Here is a 24442-nt window from a genome sequence, read left to right as displayed (position 1 = left end):
GGACTACTCTTCGTTGCGGTGTGCGGGCTTCTCATTGCGGTGGCTTCTCTTGTTGTGGAGCACAGACTCTAGGCACACAGGCTTCAGTAGTTGTGGCACGTGGGCTTAGTTGCTCCACGGAATGTGAGATCTTCCCGGACCAGGGATCGAACCCATGTGCCCTGTGTTGGCAGGTGGATTCTTAACCACTGCACCACCAGGGAAGTCCCTTTACTGGAGTTCTTAATTCCCTTACCTTAGGGGCCAGGCAGGACCCATAGCCCGGAACTGGGCTGGGCCTGGGCCTTCAGCGGGGGCTAATTGGGTCTACTGTAGAGACTGAGAGGCTTAGATGATTTGGGGGTGGGTGAAAGGAGCCAGATCATTGAAACAATGGATAAACAACGAGGTCCTAATGTATAGCACAGGGAACTATATTAAATATCCTGTAATAAACCATAATTAAAAAGAATATGAAAAAGAATATATATATGTGTATACACACACACACACACACACACACACACACACACACACACATATATAAACTGAATCATTTTGCCATACACCAGAAATTAACACATTGTAAATCAACTATACTTCAATGAAAACATAAATAATATCTAGCAGAAGCAGAATAAAGCTGTGCTTAAATGATACCAATAGCTCAATTGATTAGTTTCTCAGTCCTTCCTCCATTGATTGATGTAGGCTTTGTTCAGATACAATTTATATTCAGGCCACCTAAGGAGAAAGCAAAAGACATTGCCTTTTTGTAATTTCTCCTGACCAACCCTATTCTTGGCTAAAACTCAATTATCTTTGCCGAATCTTGGTGCTTTCCCCACAATCTGTAGACCTTTTTCTTCTTGCTTCTGGACAGAAATCATAGAAAGACTTAAGAAGCCTCCTCCTGTCTACAGACCAGTGGTTCCTCCCGAGCACGCCCCTCCAGAATGTCTCCAGCTGATGAAGCAGTGCTGGGCTGAGGCTGCAGAACAGCGACCAACTTTCGATGAAATATTTAACCAGGTAAGGACTCCGTGAATCTTAACACTCACAGCCCAGAAGCCGTACTGAAACCAGCCTACCTAAAATGAACTCCGTGGGTTGTCATCACACTGTGGAACCTCTTGCAAGAGAAAAAGGCGTTCGTCTTGGGGAAGAAGCGTGGAATTGGCTATCTGAAGGCCTTTGGTGCTGAAGCATCCCCAGCACATCCTCCAAGAGCACAAGGATAGGTTTTTGTGCTCTTTATCTGATGAACCTCTGTTCCAGACCATCCACAATCCGATCTAACTGACCTTTCAAAGATGGAGTTGAGCCACTAGGCACTTGCAGGACAATGGCATTGAGACCATTAGAAGATGGAATAGATGTATCCTGGACTAGATGGGAATCCTCGTAGAGCCCCCTTTGCTTTGGAAATTCCAGAGAACTCTGATGAGTATCCCATTTAAGTGAAGCCAGATTGCTTTTGGAGGGTCAGGGAAAATATGGGGTGTTTGAAACAGTGTTCCAGATGGAAGGAAGTGCAAATGTGGAGTACAAGAGCAGGGGATTCCTCAGGTTTCTGGGGAATGACTTGAGGCAATGGAGTGCACAAAAAGTGATAAGCTCTCTCCTTAAGATACTGAGTTTCTAAAGAGGTTGACGCTTTCCCTAGAGTTGGGGATTAAAAGGGGGAAATGGGGAGCAGACAGAGAGAGCCCTGCTAAGGGAGCCCTGCTAGGGTGTGGTTCCTCTGTTGGAGCACGCTGTTGAGGGATTTGTTCAAGCTACAGGATACCGAAGCTGAGGGTGCTCTCTGGGAGTGCTGTGTCAGCTCTGGCGGAGAGGCTTTGGAGCCTGGCTAGGGTACAGCACCGAGATGCTTTGTGAGTGGCAGGTATCTGAGGCGGAAAAAAGAAAGACTTGGATTGAAAGCCTGAGGGGCCCTGAATATGAAGTCATCCGTGTCCCCAGGTAACAATGCCTCCATTAGCCCGGCTGAGTTTTTTGAGGACACTCAAACAGGTATTCAATAGTATGGAAAAGGCAAAGGACCATGAAGGTCAAATTTCTGAAAACTTACCATGAGGCAGGAGAAAAAGCATTTGCCCTGGTGTTGATGCTAGAGATGTTATTTCAGAAGGCAGCAGAGAAGCCGGTGATAGATAGAAGGAGTGCACATCATACGACCTTCAAACAAGATTGCTTGGAGCTGCCCTCACTGAAATGCTTCAGTGGAAGTTTGGACTGTCTGAAAGACAAGGGTAGCCTCCCAACTCCCTGCAGCTAATAAAACTGAAATGGGAAGAGGAAGAGAGGGAGGCTCCCTGGGTTAGGCAATAGGGGGCGCCCAAAGCATCTGAGCTGGCTACTGTAGGACCTTGGTGGACACGTAGATCTGGACCAGGCTAAGAAGGAAACTCCTAGTGTTAGCCTTGGGACATTGAGTGCTATATAGAGCACGTGTGGCTCAGCTGTATAAAAGGGTTCATTGGGACAGATTCCTAGGCATGTGCTGAGCAAAATTACCACCAGTCTTCCCTTGTTGTCAGCCCAGCATTTTGCATGCTGAATACAGCAATAAGGAGGGGTTACCCCTCGTGATTCCAATGCTATGCCAAGCTCCTTGTCTCTGTAAATGAACAGGGTCCCGGGAGGGCTTATTAAAAATCTGTGGCATGCAGCCACCTCTAAAGGACCAGGGGCAAGACCAGTTGAATTTCTACATGACCCTGACTGACATGAAGGCCAAGTGCTAGGAGACACCATTATTCTTGGACCCCATGGTAAGAAATAGGGGTAGATCTTACCACGTCGAGCTTGGGTCGTATTTAAGAGGTCAAAGAACCTCCCACTGTCCGAGAACCATGCAACATGGTAGCATTAGAAGATAAGGATGATTTTATAGGTTGATGATCTAGAAGAGTAAAAGAACACTCCCTGCCCTCTTCCCCTGACCCCACTCACAACTGGCCTGAGCTCAAGACCAAATCCTGGTGCCTTTGAAGTGGCTAACTATTCAGGTGCTAGCATCTCAGAACCGAAGGATCCTGCCTGGAGAGCACCTTTGCTTAGACTTGAAAGAACCAGAAGGGTAGGGGAAGAACTACTCAGGGAAAAAGAGCCCTGTGAGTGGGCCAGGGTGACAATAAGGGTGGGTAGTGACTTTTCCTCTTTATACTTGGGGTCACCTCTCCTGCCTTTTCATTTTAGAGGAAGGGGTTTATGATAAGGGGGTCCTGTTCCATCACCTCTAAGTTTAAGAAGAATTCCCTAGCTCCTCTTTCTGTTTACTTCCAGTTTAAAACTTTCAATAAAGGGAAGAAGACTAATATCATTGACTCTATGCTTCGGATGCTGGAGCAATATTCTAACAACCTGGAAGATCTGATCCGGGAGCGGACTGAAGAGCTGGAAATTGAAAAACAGAAGACGGAAAAGCTTCTAACACAGATGCTACCACCGTATGTGTGAACACCTGAGGAGTGTGAATGCTTGTAACAATGTGTTCTATTAAAAATAGAAAAAAATTACCCATCAACTAACTGCTCCCTCCCCCTGTCCTGTACACTCTCTACTCCCAGTAGGTTTGAGTCACACCTTCAAATCAAAGAAGAATTGGAAAGCCAAGGGGGCAGAGCGCACTTCCTAATTTTCCACTGCTTGTGGATAATGCTAGTCATTTAAGTTTTTGATGCCTCGGTTTTTCTATGTGTCACTTCATGACTTTGCCTGGAAGTTGACCAATTAAAAGGAGGCAGATTTTTTAGCTCCTCGAGGAAAGTAGCAGGGTTGTTTTTCTATGTTTTTCCTTCCTTAGGTGAAAGCCTTATGTGTTGCTACAATTTCCAAAATTTCCAAGGCACCTTATCATGTTGTAACATGATCTTCGAGGAGATAATTGGGGAAGCTAGTCTCATGCAAAGGCAGCTGCCTGGGAACATTTCCCCCTCAGGTGGGGTGGAGTTGTTGGGGGGAACTGAGGAAGGATAGAGAGTTGAAAAAAACTCCACAAAGGTACAGATCAGGGCTCTCTGCTCCATGCTGCATCCCAGCACCTGTCACAGTGCCCGGCACATTGTAAGCACTCAATATCTATTTGTAAAATAGATGAAAGAATGAGTGTTTGCATCCAGGTGACATTTTCTTCCTTATCACTTACTTGGTAGTGATTTTTGGAGAAGTTGTGTTCTAGCAGATGTTTTGTGTGGCCTGGAGGGAGACCTGTGTCCTCTGAGGAATAGCTGTGTCTGTTTTCAGATCAGTTGCTGAATCCCTCAAAAAGGGCTGCACGGTTGAACCTGAGGGCTTTGACTTGGTCACCTTGTACTTCAGTGACATTGTGGGCTTCACTACCATCTCAGCCATGAGTGAGCCCATCGAGGTGGTGGATCTTCTCAATGACCTGTACACACTCTTTGATGCCATCATTGGCAGTCATGATGTATACAAGGTACGTTACTTAGCAGAGCAGTATATTCCAGAGAGAAATTTTGATATGAGGCTCACCTATGTGTACTCCAAAATGGAAGGAAGGATGCAATTGTATTGAATGCTGTTATTTAGGAATTAAAATGTAAATAGTACACTACTTCCATTGGTCTCCCATTGGAAATGAAGGCCAAATAGAATGCATAGAATTTCACACTTTCCAAAACAACAATCTCAACCCGGCAAGAGATTGCCAGTCAGATTTCTTTTGAGCTATTTTCTAGAACTGGGACTAAGGAGAGGTTGGGGCCAAAAAGCATTATTGCACTTCAGTTTCTAAGTACCCACAGTGCAGACACGGAAGGGGATACAGAAAGTACTGGTGTCTGGCCCATAGTTGATGACTATGACAGAGTTCATCCTGGTAAAGTTTGTGTACATCTAATACGTGCTGTTAAAACTTGGTTTCCTCCTTTAGGTACCGTTTTTATACAGGAGGGAACTCTGGCATTATACATGTCAAGGAGCTATTGGACCTGAGGCTCTCTGGGATTGCTGTAGGGTAACCTAAAGCCCACCTAGTGGTCTGAGGTCTTGGGAAGTGATTAATTGTGAGGTTGCAACCTACTGCTTCCACTTCCCCCCACCCCTCCAGCCTGTCAATTTCCACTCTTCCTTTCAAAGGTTGCAGAAGATGAGTACAGAACAGATGACTGCATTCACTCATTTCAGTGCCATGCTTCTTTACCCTTGATTGTATGTGCTGTCCTGTCTCTAGGCAGAAAATGACTAAAAATCTCATAGCTACATAGGAACGTTTCCACGTCTGCAACATGGTTACTTGTTTTATTGATGGAGAAAGATGCCCCAGGCATCCCACACTTTAGACAGCTCCTCTGTCCCAGGAACCCAGGTAGAGCTGGAGAATGAGTAGCTCCATTCATTGGATCCTTCACAGTAGTCTGAAATGTTCCAACTCTCAAATCACACACAGGGCAGTGTGTTTATCTCAGATTAGACAGGGCCCTTTCAGGTCAAGTAGAGAGCCTCGGGGCTAGGCCAAGCTGCCTAAATAGGGCTCAGAAATAGACATCATACCTGTCAATCAGCAGGAGCTGCAAACTAATCAAGAAGCACACATGGAAACCACGGTGGAGAAAAAATCCATGGAATCAGACTACCTGTCTTAACTTGTTGAACTCAAGCAGCCTGAAGAGAAAAACAAATCACTGGAAGCTAATTCAGTTGAAACTAAAATCAAAGATGACTCAGTGTGGGCAGTAACACAGCCACTGGTTTAATCAATCCAGCTGATACTGTTCAGACAATTGTCGGGGGTCTTGGGAATGAGATTGTTAGGTATTTTGATACTTCACGGCTGCAGTAAGAAGCTAGTGGGCTGTTTTCAGGACAGAGTCGGGCTATATAAATCCAAAAATGGAATCTAAGTTTTCAGTCATTTTTAATCAAAACAACACAGTGCAAAGGAAATAAACATTGAACCAGCAGCGAGTTACCAAAACCGTTTGTGTTTTCATTTTCCTTACCTGTAAAATTGGAGTCACCTCCCCTGGCACTTGATAATCTGAAATGGAAGGAAGAAGGCTGCTGCAGAATTATGAAGTTAGTGATTTGTTTTCAGTTTCAGTTCTCCTACTACCACTCCGTCTCAACCAGACCCCTTTCTATACCTCCTCTTCCCTTTCTGTGTCCTTATGGTGGTTTATACAACCCACAGTTCACCACAGCAGTCTCACACCAAGGCCAAACAGTGCCCGTGCTCCCTGCCTTTCTAACTGTCTCATCCATATTCCTGGGGGCTCCTGGATGACTGACTCATTAAAGCTGAAGTGTCAACCACCAGTCAGTGATAATGGCCAGCCAGTGAGTTTCTCCCTCCCATATAGTATTTGCATTGTACTGTTGCCTTCCTCCGTGCAGGCAGGCACGCTTATCTGAGAGCAGGGATCCTTTTCTCAAATTGCACCAGGTATAGGAGGCCCTGAATGGAAGCATCCTGAGGTACAAAGTACCATAGGTGCAAAGGATCGCTGTTATTGGCTACATGGGAAGTCATGATGAGGGGCCTATTGCCAATTACAAAATTTTCTCTGGAGCTGAGTCATAGGCACAATCCTATGACTTGTTTCAAGACACGTCAGTTTGACGATGATGATGTGGTGATAATGATGGCGGTGGTGCTAATGGCTTGCGCTTATTATCCACCAGACAGGTTTTAAGTGCTTTGATATCATTTAGTACTTAGAAAATTCTAGGAGGTAGGTGCTGTCATTTTCCCGGTTTTACAGGTAAGGATACTGAAGCACAGAGAGGTTAAATTACGTGACTAAAGCCACACAGTTTGTAAATGGTGCATCTGGAATTCTGAACGAGGCTGTATGACTTCAGAATTTCATGCTCTTAACTATGGCAATCTGTGAGTTCAGTTCTTTAGGAGAACATAGATTTTAACTGGATCCAAACTTGTACTAGCAGAGTCTGACAGGCACATTTCATAGAAGTCCCTTCAGCTTACTTATCTTTCGGATTTACCTGAAAAGTTTCACCTTACTAATCACCTCAAAGAGTGAGTACACTTCTGTGGGGAAGACGAGCACAGATTCATTTGCCTTTATTTACAGGGGTCCAGCTCTAACTGCCCCTGCAAAGCAACTGAGGGCTTCTATTGCTGCTCCTTTGAGAGGTGGCAGTAGGACAGGAGGAGGGAGCTGGTGGGAAAAGACTGAGTTCTCACACCCAAGGAGACTGCAAAACTAACTCCATCATATTAGCGAGGCAAAGCAGAAGGAACAGAATCTTTCACCTCCTTCCTTTCCTTTTCCCTATACTTTCCTTAAGGCTGTTCTAGCTTACTGACCCGAAATCATCTAGAGAAATGCTTGCTGGGAAAGCACCTTCTCCTAGGTGAATTATTTGGAGCCTGGTAATTCTCTAGGGTCAGACAGGAACCTGAGAAGTAACTGCAGAATCTATAGGTATGGGACCTAGACATCAGTATTTTTTTAAGTGAAGCTCCTTAAGTGATTCTAATGTACAGGCAGGACTGTGAAGCGGTGACAGCCTCTCTCTGGCTTCCTCACTTTACAAGAAGAACACTTGGCCTCCATCATACCCTTTAAGCTCTGTGAAAACACACACACACACACACACACACACACACACACACGTTATTTACTTGCTAATTCTATCTCCCCTGATCTCCAGGTAGAGACCATTGGAGATGCTTACATGGTGGCCTCAGGCCTCCCAAAGAGGAATGGCATGAGGCATGCAGCCGAGATTGCAAACATGTCCCTAGATATCCTCAGCTCCGTGGGTACCTTCAAGATGCGGCACATGCCAGAGGTGCCAGTCCAGATTCGAATAGGCCTGCACTCAGGTAACAACCAGCAGCTAAAGCAAGAGAAGACATTCCCATGTACCTCAAGGGAAGGCTAGAAACGGGAGGAAGAGGGTAGCTCTCCCCTGATTATTGGCAGCTGGATTATCCAGGTGTCTAGTGCTACATCATTCCTTTATGTCTCCCCAAGTTTACTCTCTTCCCAGCACCTGCCCTACCCCAGTGGGCAGCAACCCTTGTTCTAGGTACCATACCCTTCCAGTCTACCTTTCCTGTTAGAGCCAACAGTTCCATGTTTGACTATGATACAAGACCAACCTGCACATGTGATATTTAGGATAATTGCTTTAATTCGTTAAAATCTCAACTCCTGGAGTATTTTTCTCCCACACGCCTCTTCACTTGCTTGAACATCTTCAGGACTCCCCTTCATCGTACCCTTTCCACCTATCTTCACATTCATAGGTATCTTCACAGGTCTCTCACCTACTAGCCTCTTGCTCCCCTCCTCTTTATCTTTGCTTTGTTCTTCTAGGTTCCTTTTCTTCTCCCATCATTTTCATCCCTTTCCTACCAAATTTTGTAGAAGAATGATTGACATTTATCCTGCCATTTCTTCACTATCCATTGCCTCTTTAACCCCTTTGCAATCTGGCTTTAGCCCTACCACTTTTCCCGGTCCTAGTCTGCCCTTATCTCTGCAGCATTTGATATTCTTGACGATTCTCCCTCAATTGGCTTTTATGACCTCCTCCTCAGTCTCTGAATTCTTCTTCTCCATTTCATTTACTGGCTCTCTTAGCAATCCCTGCTCTCTAACTGCTCCCACATTTTCTGCAAAGCTCTGAGCTGTGATCTCCTTGCTCTCTGTATGTCCTGACCTCGAATTCATTTCTCAACCCACTCCAATCTGGCTTTCATTTCTACCATTGTCTGATAATCTCTTCTGTCTTTTTCTGTCCCATCAATATTGATATGCCTCAGGGTTCTGTCTTTCATCCACTGTTTCTCTCCCCTTATACGCTCTTCTGGGTCATCTCATCCATGTCTATAATTTAACTACCACTCGTGTGCTGATGACTTCCAACTCTACAACTTCAGCACCCGTCTTCTCCCTTAAGCGTCAGCCCTATATAGCAGACTTACTACTGACATTTCCACTTGAATGTTCCACACAGACTTCAGACTCAACAGATCCAAAACAGAATGATTTTCTTCCCACATAAACAGCCTCCTCTTCCTGTACTTATTTTCTATTTCAGTTGTTGTCACCACCATTCACCTAGTTATTCCAGTTAGTCTTGAGAGTCATCCTCCTCGACTCCTCCCTCACCCTGACCTTCACCATTCAACCAATTACTAAGTCTTAAACGTTTTACCTTTTCAGTATTTCTTGATTCTGTCTTTCTCTTCTTGACTCTCACTGCTTAAGTCTAGGCCACCAGCATCTCTTGCCTGGATCACTGCAATAGCATCTTCTTGCTTCCACTCTTGCTTCTTTCTATCCATCCTTCTCATGGTCATCACCACATCTGTGTTTGCTTGCCTGTCCTTCCATTAGACTGTAAGCTCCTTGATGGCAGGAACCAGATCTTACTCATTTTTGTATCCTGAATGCTTAGCACACAGCAGGTGTTCAGTATTTTTCTTTTAAAGAAAAGCCTTCATCTCCCATTTGTGCTTCAGTTTCACATCAACAACCCCCCTCAGCACATCTCTTCTTGGACGATTCACCATTACTTCAAATTCTGCATATCTAAAGCTTCAAGTCATCTTTTCCCACAAACCAGTGTAAGCTCATAAGCCCATGCCAATTTCCTCACGGTTGTCAATCAGACAGTCAACACTTCTCCTTTGATAATGTCTCTCTTTTATCACTCCTTTTTGCCCTCCGTCCATCATCACCTCCTTTCCAGTACTTATAACCTTGTGCTTGAATTACTGCTATTACACTTAACGGTTTTCCCTGGTTTTACTTTCTCCCCTTTCGATGCATTCTATACACTGACCTGAGAAAGAAAAAGAAAAAGGATTTTCATCATGTAATTCCCTGCTCAAACTTCTCTAACGATTCAAGGTCTGCCATCTTGTACAACCCAATAGCCAACCTTGTCTCTAGTTTCTCCTTAGGCACGTGAACTAAGCAGACTGCTTTCTCTAAGAGCTTCCCAAAATTCCATGCTCAGTCCCAACCACAAACCTTACCTTACCTTACCTTCTTCACTGGGCCATTTTTGACTGAACCAGGTCTTAATAAGCAATCCCTCCCCCATTTTCTAAACTATTAGAGCACTTCTGCCTGTGCCATTTATCTTGCCTCAGCCATACATTGTCTTGGGTTGTTGCTTAATTGCTTCCAGTTTGGTAGTCTCTTTTCTTCAATTAGAGTATAAATTCCTGGAGAACTGAGACCATGTGCTACATTTTTTATTCCCCTTGGTGCCTAGCTCAGGGCTTAATGAATGCTTCTTAATGGGTGAGAAATGAATTAAAATGAGAAACATAACTTTTATTCTTAAAAATTAATGTTCAGAAAGAACTTTTTGAAGCAAAAACACTTAATTATTTTCTCTAATTCAGGAAACAGCAAAAAGCTAATGCTGAACACTTTTCACATAGAAATAGAACAGAGACCAGAAAGGTGAAGGTGGAGAAATTTCTAGATCATCTTGAACTAGATTTTCAGTATGGTTGCTGAGATTTTTGCAAGTAATGTTCACTCTCTGGACACTTAACATGATCGTACTAAAATGCAAGAACAAAACCCATTCTAAGGGCAAATAGAAAATATTCTCAGATTATCTTTATATACTACTCTTCCATGCCTCTAACACAAATGATTGAATGTCAACTCTACTTCTTTTCAGATTTTCCAACTGTCTTAGCAATAATTCTCTTTATAGACACAATTTGTGATACAGCCCTATGAGATCCCTCCTTCCAACCCTAAGGCACGAGAAAGAGTCACATTTTTTCCCTTGCAACAAACATGTTTGGATCCTGAATCCCTGCCCAGGCTTTTCTGATTGGGTTTAATGCTTATTTGTCCCTGTTGACAGATATAAGCATCTTGGGTGTAACTGTTACTTGGAACAAAGGTATAAATCAGAAGGGTAATCATTTCTTCATCATTATAAATTTGCTTTCTGGTAGGGCAAAGAGTTCATTACTCACTGTAAGACTTCCTTCAGATGCCCAGAGCTATTTAGTGGCAACTTTATTCTTTTATGCAGCTGCATTCCTTCCCTTGGCAGTGTTCCTCTATTAGCATTGGATGCATACCTGTTGACTATACTCCCAATTGCCTGCTACTCCATAGGGCCGGTTGCTGCTGGAGTGGTGGGCCTCACCATGCCCAGATACTGCTTATTTGGAGACACTGTGAACACAGCTTCTCGGATGGAATCAACAGGGTTACGTGAGTACTTCTAGAGGGATGGATGGGATGGTAACCTCCTGCTACTGACAAAGTGATTCTTCGTCAAGAGAGGAGAAAGAGGGACTTCCCTGGTGGTCCAGTGATTAAGACTCTGTGCTCCCAATGCAGGGGGCCCGGGGTTCGATCCCTGGTCAGGGAACTAGATCCCACGTGCCGCAACTAAAGATCCCACGTGCTGCAACTAAAGATCCCACGTGCCGCAACTAAAGATCCCACGTGCCGCCACTAAAAACCGCCCAAGCCACAACTAAGACCCGGCACAGCCAAGTAAAAAAAAAAAAGAAAAAATATTTTCTTAAAAAAGAGAGGGGAAAGAGAGCAGAGAGATGTTTTACTGTTTCAAAGAAAAATCAAAGATAACTTGAGAAGTTGAAGATTTAACACACATTATTTTGGTCTCTAATGACAAACCAGCAGGGGGTGATGTTGGATTGAACATGATGTTGTTCTAGACGTGAAGCTGTAGCTAGGTGACGCTGAAACAGCCAGACAATTTGATCAAAACAACTCAAAAAAATCCTTTGGGTAAAGGAACAAATTGGCCAACCCGGTAGGTTTGGGAGCGTCATATTGAAAAAGGAAATAGGTAAGGGACTGACATTTTTCAGTTTTTCAGCTAGTTTGTGGAGACACACCCAGAGCCAGCTGTCTCTCAGCCAGCTTCTGTTTGCTGCTCTAGTCCTCTTTTTGAACTCGTTACGATCCCAGGAGTTCTGGCTTCATCCAATAGTGCCCTCAAATTTAGCTAGCAATAATCCCTCAATCTAAGGAGCTTGGAATTCTGAAATAATTAATTTCAACTTGCCTGTATATAAAACTCTTAGCTTCTTTCTATCAAAACAGGCATGGTATCAAAGATACCATTTCTCCCTACTTCTCTGAGAAGAAAACTGTACAAACCATTAAGTCACTTGTGCGCCGCTGGCAACTCTCCCTTGGTTATTTCCTGCTACTATTAAGGCAATGTCAGAATCAAAATGTGCTTTACCTATGTTATGGTTGAGCAAAGCGATTTGTTCAAGCTAGTATAAAAAAAGCATCAAGAACCACAATAGATTCTATATATAGTTTTCATGGATTTTACATTAAAAATAAACACTTAAGCCCTTAGCAGCCCTGGCTGTGGCAGCTACTAAGCAAGACAAGCTCTTCTCAAACTTCAGCAATATACGTAAACAAGTCCCTGATGATGGTGGCCTATATCACAGTGGGTGGTGCCCTGTGTGACCCCCCCCCCCCGCATCACTCATGTGTGGAAACAGCCTTGCACAACGGGTCCAGTCTTAGTCAATCTAGCCTGTGCAGCCATGATTAAGGAGGCAGCATGGAACTTAGAAGCTGTTGTCAGAATACATTTTCTGACATCTGGGAAAGTCTTCGAACTCCACAGATATGGCAGAGGCCATGGAAGAAGTCATCCAGGAACTGCCGCACGCATATAACTTTGCTCTGGAAGTGCAACCCGAGATGAAGTGAAATTGATCATGGAAACGCAATGCAGATTTGGCACAGTGCTCTGGACTGATGTAAGCTTGGAGAACACTGAAGTCATGTTCTGGTCTGCACCAGGGAAACTCACTCCACACATTTCACGTTGGAAATACAGAGTTGAGAGCAGAAAGTGAATTTTCAGATTCCGGCAGCACCTCGTCCAGGGATCAGCTAGCAAGGAGAAAATGGAGTGAACCGTGCACAGCAGTGTGTATTAAGCACTGACTATGCAAGGAAGGCATTGTGCGGGATACAAAGAAGCATACGTATGTGGTCTCTGCACTACAGGAACTGGTTAGAGTGCTTTTCTGGAAGCTAATGACTGACTGAAATAGGACATTAAGCGCCACTCCTGAGTGAAGATCTGTAAAGAGGTAGACTAACTTCATGTTGGATATGAGACTAGGACGTGTCATAGGTCTATTTTTTTAAAAAATCAATCTCATCAATACCTCCTTTATGCTCAGTTGAATCTACTGATTCTGGAGTGGAAGCGACTAGTAACCCAGCCCTGGAGTGACCTTCCTTGCCACACAACTGGATGGTGGTTGGCATGAGCCATCTCTCTGTATTGAGCTGTGTGTTCCCCATCAGTAGGATTATTCTACTGAAATGTTCCCTCACAACAAGATGCTAGTGGAATGTCACACATAGGGCTGGCTCGGGACACACTAGCTGAATTTTAAGGATGGGACAACCTTTTCGGAGCAGAGGTTTTGGGTGACCATGAGGTAGTGCGGAAGATACAAACGATACTGAGCTGTCAAGAGAAGGAAAGTCATTGTAGAACACAGCATAAATTTCTTGCAGTTCTTTTCAGCCATGACTTGCTACTCAGATTGTACTCAGATTCTAAAAGAATTACTTTCTCAAATGTGTGTGAGACTGCCTTGGACTTTTATTGAACAAAACTTGAACAAGGTCTTACTTCACAGGATGACAGTTTTCAGGACAGTTAAGGATCCTACCTCAGTTAAATGTTCTTCACCAAAGAATTACACTTAATTTCTAAAAAGAAGTTTTAGTCATAGTTCCTCATATAAAGCTCTCATCCTAAGTTGGGATTATTAGTTGGAAAATAATCCATTCATGTGTGTACACAGCTAGAGCCACCCACCCAAAGGACAGCTATAGATGTAGTCACCACAGAATGTTGGCAGAGGTCTTGGTACATTTCTCACTGATGTTTTAAGTTCAGCAATACTGAAAGACAGTTGGATGGATGTATATGGAAGAGACACCCTTTTGCCTCTTAAGTAGGATGGGCAGACCTTGGGGGTTCAGATCCAGCAGCAGCCTGTGAGAGTAGCTGCTGAAGCTTAACCTCCCTCAGAGGAGGTCGCGCTTCAGCTAAGAGCAAAGTAGTGGTTGCTTTTTTCTTCATCTCAAACCTCAAGTTGAATGAACACCTTTCTATTGCATGGTCTTTCATCTGAGATAGTGTCTAGGAGGCTGATAGGTGCTACAGCTAATGTTTTATTTGGTGTTTTGCCTGGTGAGAAAGGCCATCCACCTCCGTCCCCTCCTCCTGTGAAACTCTAACTAAAGCTCTCTCTCTCTCTCTCTCTCTCAGGGACTTTGCTTAGGGTCTAGTTCATTTAGAAGTGGGGGCATTTATTACATTAATATTTTTCTCACTGATTTTACCTGAAAAGATCCAAAGTCATGCCTCTCTTGCTTTTACAGCTTATCGCATTCACGTCAGTCACAGCACGGTGACAATTCTTCGAACGCTGAGTGAAGGCTATGAAGTGGAGCTTCGAGGAAGGACAGAGCTCAAGGTATAATGTCCTTTTGTTTTTTGAGTCAAACCACTTGGACACACCTGCTCCTGGAGAGGTCACGGTCTGCTGAAAGAGTTTACCTGGGTGTCTGACTATAATTTGGGCAGAATTTCCAGCTCCATTTCTGGTTCCCAAAAGATTGTTCCTTTTTGCCTCACCTTTCATTCCTTTAAAATATGGCTACAGTGAGAAGGATCGTTAAAATCCCTCTGCACTTTTCGGACTAGGAGTTGCATTTTTCTCTCTTAAAAAATTGCCCAGAATTTGGCATTTCAGTGAGCGGCACTATTATTTACATTTTCTAACTTCCATTTCATTTAGTATGTGGCAGTGCTACAGTATTGGGGAGTTTGGGTTTTCTGTCCATCTGCTTGGTGGCTCTCCTTTCTGATTTTTCATCCACAACATTGACCCCCTGTTTACAGAGAGGCTTTATGTCTTTCCCCAAGGACCAGTCAGTTCTGATGAAAGACAAACATTTTATAGTGCCTTTTCTCTGTTAGGACTATCACTTGATCTGGGATTCAGGATGATAGTAATATTCCTTTTTCTTTTTTCACCATTTCCACTGGATTCTTTTCATCTTCCTCTGGGTACCCCAGGGCCCCTGGTCGTCCCAACTGTAAGAAACTCTAGAGATTTGATAATTTAACTCCATTTTCAGATGAAGAGCCAAGGCCCAAAAAGGTGAAGTAATTTGATCAGGGTCATATAGTCAGTTGATAGCAGAGTCAGGCCATAACCCAGGAAGCCTGACTTCCCATTCAGTAGTCTTTCTATGATACCATTGTCCATGAAAATTATTTCCTCAGTGATTATTCTTAGGCAAAGCAAAATCCGGGCACTGAGTGATGCACAATTTGTTTCTGTCATTTGCATGCCTACCCCAAATAGTGGCAATTTACATATAAAAGGATTTCAGAAGTCAAAGATTGGAAGGCCTGATTCTAGTTGATCAATTAATTCCCTTAATGGCTAGTCCTAGATTGTCCCTTCCAATAGATCCTTAATATCTTCTAGCAGGGGGGATGGGTCACTTATTAGGGGACAGAGGTTTCTTTCCCACCTCTGCAGAGAATGCAAAGATAGGATGTGGGGGACGATATTACTTAGGCAATGAATCAAATCACCCAAGGCATTTGTGATCCCTCTATATATTTGGACATTTCTCAGCAGAAGAGGACGAAGGTGGCTTGGCTTCCTGAAGCACTTGCCTGCCTGTATTACGAGACACAGATTCCCTCATTTACGAGAGAATTTAAGAGCTGAGGAGGTGCCACTTTTGAAACTGAAAAGGAAAAATATACCCCCATCCCCATGGTTTTTATTGCCCCCCAAATACCAGTCAGGAGCAATCACATCTTTGGGTGGTTCACATACAAAAACAGGACTACTTCAGAAGGGCCCTTTGCAACTTCACAGTTTCCCCTACCCCAGGGAATTTGGGGGGAGAGGCTGGGAGAGGCTTCCCCTAAGGCCATGTCAGGCCTTGGTTATTGGGGTGACAGGGACCTCCTGAGGAAGAGAGATTGAGAGGGAGATACTGAGAGAGAAGAAGAGAGGGTGCCCCAGGGGGAAGGAAGGGCCAATGAAAAGAAGGATAAGGACAGGAAGTAAGACCCACAGAAAGGAAGGGAGAGGAGGGGAGATCTTTTCTGGCTCTGTACCTCTGCCTCCCCACCAGAGGCAGGTATTGGCTATTAACTAGTAGGGACTTGGGGACAGAAGATTCCTTGTCCCTTGAGGGCATGCAATATATCCCCAATAAGACGACATCACCAGCACACTTTAGAAATTCTGATTTAACATTTCCACCACCACCCGCCCCCCCTCCCCCATCCACACCGTGTTGCTGGAAAGCAAGAATCGCTCTAGTGCCTGGGTCAGAAGGACTACATTTGATGGCCAGCCAGGTGTGATTTCAAAGCTGATGGCCAAAAACATCCTCTCCTTCCAGCTGGCTGATGCTTAAAATTCCTCCATCAGAGCCTCTTCTCTTCAGCTCAAGGCTTGGATCCAGTAACAACAACACTCTTCCCCCCTTTACCCCCCATCCCATTTCCTTCACTGGAGTGATGACGCTTTAAGTTGTTTCTTTTAGTGGGATCAAAGATGTGGATTGGATTGGCTGAGAGAGGAGAACACAGAGAAGTTGAGTAATTGGATGGGAGGGTTGTACAAAGAAAGAGACCAAAATGAGGAAGCTTAGAGGAGGACACATTTAGAGACAAGAAGCTCATACTCTCTGGGAATCTGTTCCCCTGCCCACTCCGACCTCCCCTTGTACTATACTGGCACAGAATCATCAGTGCTTAACGGGCCATTTCTGCTTTTTTCAATATTTTTCTCCTAATGGCCTGGCGATAAGTCATCTTATTACCTCTTCTCTTACATGAATGAGTCCTGTTTCAGTTACTGTTTTCCTAACAAGTTTGAAGCTCCTTGCTGAGACTTTGTATATATCTAGGCTTATCACATATATTTGCCAGGGCCTCTTAGGTAGCTTTACATTCTGAAAAGATTTCCCCAAATGGTTGTTCTTAGCTGGTTTCTGTTGTCCTTGCCAGAGGTGGACATTTACACACCAGCAACTGAGCTAAGAAGTAATGAGGTTGTATTGACAGAGTCATGAAGGTCAGAAGGTCTGGTCCATAATTCTTGTCCCATCAATGACTCAATATGTGACATTGGACAAGTAACTTCATCTTCTCTGTGCTTCCACTTCTCAACATGGAGGCCTCTTCTGACCTGTGATTATCAGGCAGATCATTAATCACAAGCTTTAAAATTCCCTGCAGTTGCTTTTTGGCCTCTAGACCTGCCCCTTGACTCCAGTGTGTTGGAAAAGCTATATGGTGTAGAGGGAAGAACACTTAAAATTTGGAGTCTTAAGATGTTAACTAGACTTCTTGTTGTGATCATTTCACAATATATACAAATATCGAATCATTATGTTGTACACATGAAACTAATATAATGTTGTATGTCAATTATACCTCAATAAAATATAGCAAAGTCATAGTAAAAAATAAATAAAGAAAATTTGTAGTCTAGTAGGGTTGGGTTCAAGTCCCAGCTATGCCTGCTTATTGACAAGTCATTTTATCACCATAAACCTCAGGGACCCCATTTGCAGAATGAGGTTAATAATAAACCTAGTTTCCACAGTTTTTGTGAGGATTAAATAAGACAGGAGTGCCAAAGTATCTTAAAAGTGTCAGGCCAAAGTAAGGTGCTATTATTTGGGAGGTCTCTGGGACTGCCTAGGGATTGATACTGAGTCAGAGAGTTCGCCTTAGGCTTCAGTTGTTACATACTTGTTCCCCCCCCCCCACCTCCCTTCAGCAGACTTTTGAAAGTAGGGTGGGTAAACAGAGAGCTAGGATTCTAAGAATTCTCCTGGATGGGCTCCAAAACCTCAGAGAGCCCCTGGAGCTCCCCAGCATACTCTTTGATTTGGAAGCTTGCCTGAGTCCATAACACTTCCATCCTATTTTGCAACCATTGGTTTTGGCATGCCAGTATGTCCCAGGACTCACCCAAATATCTAGACAATCCTGGCATCTGCAGATCTCCCTTGGGGATTGGCATACTGTCCTCATAGCCCCTAGAGCTCAAGAAAAACAGTCAACTATGGTTGGGGGTTGGGGTCAAGTTTTGAGAGTATGTTTTACCAAAATGAGGTCCAACGACACCTTGAGTATTCCAGGCACTCAAGGAATGAGAGTGCCAGTTAATGGAACAGTCTATTTACTGAGCACCTGTTCTGTACGAGACACTGTACTAGGTTCTGTGAGGAAAATAAAGAGCTGAGGAAGCAGAAGAGTTGTGCTTCTGTTTAGGGCCCAAGACATGGCCTGATAATTGGGGGGGGTTTTTGTTTTTTTTTTTTTTTTTTGTGGTACGCGGGCCTCTCACTGTTGTGGCCTCTCCCGTTGCGGAGCACAGGCTCCGGACGCGCAGGCTCAGCAGCCATATCTCACGGGCCCAGCCGCTCCGCGGCATGTGGGATCCTCCCAGACCGGGGCACGAACCCGCGTCCCCTGCATCAGCAGGCGGACTCTCAACCACTGCGCCACCAGGGAAGCCCGTGATAATTGTTTTTATTTAATTACACTGTGAGCTCCTTAAGGACAGAGCCATCTCTGTATTCCCAGCCCTGACACAACGAGGGTGGAATAAATGTAAGAATGAGTGATGGGAGCATATTTTCAAGTTGCTCACTTCTTCTGAAAACAGAGTGGCCCCAAACAGTCCAATTATTTGAGGTTTAGGTTTAGGGTGGGTTGGCTGCCTGTTCGTGGAGGTTGGGCTGTTGTGGTATTCTCTTCCTACTTGCCTCATGGAGGGCTCGTTCAGAGCCTTGAACCAAATATTTGCGAACGCTTTGAGATTCTCCAGTTAAATGTGCTAATTTTTATTATGGTTGTTGTCGTGATTGTTAAGGGATGGATATATGTGATGTAAAATAGAGAATAATGGATTTGATATTTAAAGGGGGGCAAACCTAATTGGAATTTCTAAGTTAAACTATTTAGAACTGTTCCAAATGAGATCTGCCGAGAGTGAGACCATATTTCAGATTGAGTTGGAAACACATCCCATCACTTTTCTCAGTCTTAGTAAACACATTTTTTCCTTACGGATTGGGGGAAATGACAGGACAGAGAAAAGAGAATTGAAAGGAGGAGAGAGAACCATGTTGTTGAGGAGGGTTGATTGGAAAGAGGGGAGGACAGCGCAGAGGCAGAAAATTTGGCTCTTCTGAGGTCATCACTCAGGCTCTGGGGCAATGAACTTGAGTTTACATTCCCTTCCTCTTCTCAGACCTGTGGTTCTTGACAGTCAACTAATGGGGCTGTAGGTGGAGGCCTCCCTGGGGTCTCTCTCTGTAAGACTCCCTTGGCAGGAAGAAAAGAACATTGCAGAAATGCAGACTTCTCAAAGCAGCCAGGATACCCTGGGCTTAAGATCAAAGTTGCATGGCGTGCTTTCCATTTCTATTCCCTTTTTGGGTTTTGTGAGAGCCATTGGATGGTGGAGTGTTGGGGATGGAGGTGGACTCTGAATGTGTGTACTCTAGGTACAAAAGACAATGGGTTGCCTAATTCCAAAAGACCATGGCAAAAATGACAAACGGAATCTTTGATTGAACGTACAGATGTTTGGTTGCTATGAAGCGGAACGTCCACGTATTCCCAAAGGTGGAGCTGCGTGTCAGCGGGTAGACAAAACATCTGGATGACAGCTTGAAATGCTGCTCGCTTTTCATCTGGCCTCTGTGGCAGCTTATGGAGCTTGTCTGAGCCTTAGGTATATACGGCAAAGAAGCCGTGTAGGAAGGAAGACTCCAGCGAGTGGTGATAAGGGGAAAGCAGAGGCAGTTTCTGAGCCAAACAGAATGTTTGCGCCCTATTGAACAGAAGGACTTCTTTAGGAAAATTGGTTATAGCACGTTTAAGATTTTCCGTATTTTCTATAATAAGGGCAAAGGCACAGAAGAGACCTTCTGGCTGGTTGGAAAAAAAGGCTTCACGAAGCCCCTTCCCGTGCCTCCACCAGTGGGCAAAGATGGGTAAGTGGAGATCACACTTAGTTAGCATCGTCCCATGCCCCTGTCTGCCACACTCTCTTCGTTAACTATTTTTGTGTCTCTCCTGCCCCGCAGGCAAGTGGGCCATGGCCTGCAACCAGTGGAGATCGCAGCCTTCCAAAGAAGAAAAGCAGAAAAGCAGCTGGTGAGAAACAAGCCGTAAGGTAATGGCCAGCAGGAAAACAGAGCCCAGGAACTGGCCAGATATTCAAAGCCGGGGCTCCCTTTGGCATGGATGCCAGTCTCAGCCTACATTCTGTTGGCAGAGTGTGATGGAGTTGGTGAATTTCCAAGCTCCACTGAGTTGTGCAAAAGCCTTGTGGGGAGGCCTGTTGCAGAGCAAGCTGCATCTGAGGGAGGTCAGCTGCCCCGGCCTTAGAGAGATCTTCACCTCCTCACTGATAACGTATCTGAATGGTAATGAGGCTGGCCTTGTTATCCAGTTATCAGGCAGGTGCGCCCATCTGTCTCATTGTGAGCACTTGGGCCTCATGGTGGGCCACCTCTGGTCTTCAGAGACTCACCTCTATTTAAGCCACACAGCAATATTGCAACGACCCCCTTTTCCCAGGATTTATTGGCAAGATCATCTTCGAGGGGATGCTTATGTCATTTCCTCTGCAGGCCCTGCCCCGTTGCTTCTGCCTGGCAACTCCTTGACTGCCTGGCTTGAATTCAGGACAATTTCCCTCATCCCTCCTCCGCTACTAGAAGCAGCAACAACAGCCTAATTATCAAGAATTCTCCCCATGTATTTATTTCTGAGGAATCCATTGCTTTATTGGGCTCCTGTCAGTATCTTTTCTCTTCTTTATCTTGCTTTCTTATTCTCTCTTTCATGGAGACACTGACCCTCAGACCCATTGCTCTCTCCACATATCCGTGGAAATCACACGATTCTAAAGTAAACATTAGGGCATCTCCACACACTCCTGCTCCCTTGTCTTTTTAACATGTTCCAGAATAATCACAATTCCAACAGCAGCTACCAAAGGCATCCACATTCTTCCTATATTTCCACTAGCCTTTGTTGACTTTGTCAAGCTCTCAATGACTGCTTTTCTCCTAAGAAAACCCAATGCATCCTCATTTCTGTGACGATCACAGGTACCCTCTATGTGTCGTAACATTTATGCTTCAGAAAGCTTCTGTACTGAACATGTGGCTGCCCTGCGGCCCCCTGCCACCTGGGACCCGGCTCTGTTCTTTCCTCCTAACCAATACAAGCAGATGATCAACTGGGACACACATTCATCCAATCTCCAAGACATTCTTTCTTGTGGGGAAGGAAACACCCAAGACACACAGCACACAGTCAGTCTCGGTCTCTGCCTCTGTCTCTGTCTCTCTCTCACAGCAGGAAAGGGTTTGGAAGCTCTTGAAGGGTTTTCCCTCTGGCAGGGTGGCACAGGCATTGGAGGTACCTCACAAGAACCTATCCATTCCTAAGAATGTGTTGGAGTTTGCAGCAGAAAACACTGCAGCTGACTCACCGTCATTGGTTGTGTGCTTGGTAGCGCTTTCCCAGCACTGGAGATGGATGTAGCTGAGGCCATTTACACTCACTCATCTGGATCCCCTCGATAGAGGGCAAGATTCCGTGGGCTGTGCATCTGTGGAACGGATTGAAGCCAATTGGCCCCAAAGTGGATTTGACCTCTGATCCTGGCCTCATCAGCACTTGTGCTCTAACCAGCGTGTTAATTGACCACAGTGGCGTTGGCAGGCTGTACAAATCACAAAAGTCCTCAAAAAAGAGTCCCCTTAACAAATTTCAGAAGGCTTGACCTAAATCCAAGAGCTCCCAGACATCTCACTTACCTTTCATTAAATGTCCTATGTTGATGCCACCGACTAACACCACCTGTTCCAGAATGTTTCCAACTTTCTATGAAGTTTCAGGCTGACTCTTAGTGAGATAGACTCAACTTATAAAATACCCACAAGATCTAGGAATGCCTCACACGCACTGCCACTACCATGGAAGCCATTGAGGAGACACTTGAAACCTTGAGAGAGCATTGTGGTGTCAGACAGGGAGGAAGGAAAGATGCTGTGAAAGGGGGTATAGCTTTGGCGAAGTGACTGCAGGGCTTGCCTTTCAGGCTGCACCCTGCTGCCTACCTAGTAGCTTCTTCCTCCTGTCCTCCAATATCTACCACTTCCTAAAACTTCCTAGAGGTTGTTACTTTCCCTTAAATTTCACCAACTGGGGTTCATAAGCCTCCTCTTCCAACCACAGATATACATTTTGGAGGGTAAGGGGCGATTCATCACTAATATCATAATGAAGGTGAACTGAGCTAGATGCTCAGGAGGACTGGGAAGTTTCATTTTCATCAGGACTAGGAGAAATGAAGAAGTTGGCAGGTTTTTTTTTTTTTTTTTTTTTTGCGGTACGCAGGCCTCTCCCTGCCGTGGCCTCTCCCGGTGCGGAGCACAGGCTCCGGACGCACAGGCTCAGTGGCCATGGCTCACGGGCGCAGCCGCTCCGTGGCATGCGGGATCTTCCCGGACCAGGGCACGAACCCGTGTCCCCTGCATCGGCAGGCGGACTCTCAACCACTGCGCCACCAGGGAAGCCCAAAGTTGGCAGTTTTGAAGAATGAAGGATTATAGTGGAAGGCTTGGGACAAGACACGAGCAATGGATCCCTAGGAGATGTGTGAAGGGTGAAACAAGTATGAGGGTGGAAAAGTCAGTTTAGATTCCTCTACTTTAAAACTTTTGCTTTGGGTTTTCCTTGGACCCAAAGAATGGGAAGAAAGAATGCTTTTCCTTCTGCTCTCAGGACCTAGGACCTCAACCAGAGGGCTAATATAACTCTGCTTCATGTGGGTTAAATCAGCTTTTGTGTACTGGCCTAGAAACCTGACCACCACATATGTAACACAGTTTCTATGCAGCAAGGCATTCCAAACTCCAAGTCATTGACTTATAAATGTTTAGGACACATCTCATTAGGAAGTTGAGAATTACCTATGTATTAATGTGCCTCCTCTTTTTTTTTGTTAAATCTGTAAAAACCTTGTAAATAGCAACATTATGCGATTGTAATTATGGAATCCTGACAAATGTAATAATGTTTATTTGTTCAACAACCCAGGAAAGTTTAGCAATTTGCAAACTGCTGGTGGAGTAGCATGATGTTGCAGAGCTTGGAATCATTCATATTGAAATCCTGTGAAAGGCCTAGGATGGAGAAGGTATACTTACTGTTTTCTCTTTCTCCCACCCAGGAGCAAATGGCTCCAAGATTGGCATCTTCTCTTGGTGAGGCAATGGAAAAGCTCACTCCAGTTCAACAAATTGTTCTGCCTGGGCAAGAAATTAGTGAATGACTATACCTCTGAGGATGATGACCAATGTCTAGGGTTATTCAAGCCTAATTCCACTGTAAGGGGGCCCCTGGGAAGTAACTTTAATAAGCTTCGCTCACTACACAGCTATCACCCAAAGGCCATTTGAATGTATACTACAATGGATGTGAACCCTAAGGAAGGGCAGAGAACCACCTCCAAGTTTAGTCATTCTAAAAGAGCAGACCCTACTTGGACTAAGATAAGAAGCTCTCTGTTTTCACAGAAAAAAAGTAGGAGGCACTTTGTTTTCTTTTTCATTTCGTTTGAATCTCTAGAAAGTATTTAATGAGCACAATTTACAACTCAGATGCTGTGAGATTAGTGCCAGGAAAAAACATCTTCTAGCAAACATACATCTGAATCCCAGTGCACTGTGACCTCAGTTGGCTGGAATGCATAGGGAAGAGGAGGGGGGAGAAGAGTCTGGTTAACTGTGTTGTTTGGATAACTGAGGGCTAAGAAGAAGTTCCTTTGTTTTCTGATTGCTTATTACTCAAAATCTTTCCAAAACTGTCATGATCTCTTTTCTTGTCTAAGTAAGGAGAATCTAGGCAACACAATTGAATTGTCCTTGCTAGGTGAGTATCTCACTGGGCCTCAGGGTCACATTCTGAACATGACGGAAGAGATGTAAGAGATATTGTTAGGGTAAAAGATATAGCGGTCGTAGATTGACTTGAGCAATTCCCTTACAGTTTGGTACTTTCCCTCCCTTCCCCTGTCCACCCTGCCTTTCAAGCCCCTACCCCTGCTCTTAAACTAAATCCCTTTGAACATTTGCTTTTACTTTATTCTTTTAGTTTTCCTACTTTCAAGGGGTTATTGGCAGTGGATTGCCACAGTCACATGGACCGAAGCAATAAGGCTTAAGTCACAGGCATGTTTAAAATAGTTAAGCAAGCTTTTCCTCTCTTTTATTATAAAAAATAATCTCTTTATTAAAACAGCTGAACCCAAACATATCAGCCAGTAAAGCAGTTAATTCTTTTAGAACAAGCCTTTTTAAAGAAA

At 44.5% G+C, this 24442-nt stretch overlaps 1 protein-coding gene across 1 annotated transcript in view; it reads left to right on the top strand.

Annotated features, from left to right (window-relative positions):
* The window catches only part of GUCY2F (guanylate cyclase 2F, retinal), a 90564-nt gene extending 67162 nt beyond the window's left edge, over positions 1 to 23402 (top strand). Inside the window, exons 12-20 of the mRNA XM_004281529.2 lie at positions 863 to 1011; positions 3271 to 3434; positions 4231 to 4423; positions 7627 to 7801; positions 11082 to 11180; positions 14379 to 14473; positions 19963 to 20051; positions 20145 to 20233; positions 23309 to 23402. Coding sequence (XP_004281577.1) covers positions 863 to 1011; positions 3271 to 3434; positions 4231 to 4423; positions 7627 to 7801; positions 11082 to 11180; positions 14379 to 14473; positions 19963 to 20051; positions 20145 to 20232 — 1052 coding nt within the window. The 3' untranslated portion in view covers position 20233; positions 23309 to 23402. The remainder of the gene's footprint in view (positions 1 to 862; positions 1012 to 3270; positions 3435 to 4230; positions 4424 to 7626; positions 7802 to 11081; positions 11181 to 14378; positions 14474 to 19962; positions 20052 to 20144; positions 20234 to 23308) is intronic.
* The last annotated feature ends 1040 nt before the right edge of the window (positions 23403 to 24442 follow it).

This window comes from Orcinus orca, chromosome X, assembly GCF_937001465.1.
Source record: "Orcinus orca chromosome X, mOrcOrc1.1, whole genome shotgun sequence".
NCBI classification, from domain to species: Eukaryota; Metazoa; Chordata; class Mammalia; order Artiodactyla; family Delphinidae; genus Orcinus; species Orcinus orca.
Note: the sequence above shows the minus strand (reverse complement) of the source record. Positions and strands in the feature narration are given on the sequence as shown.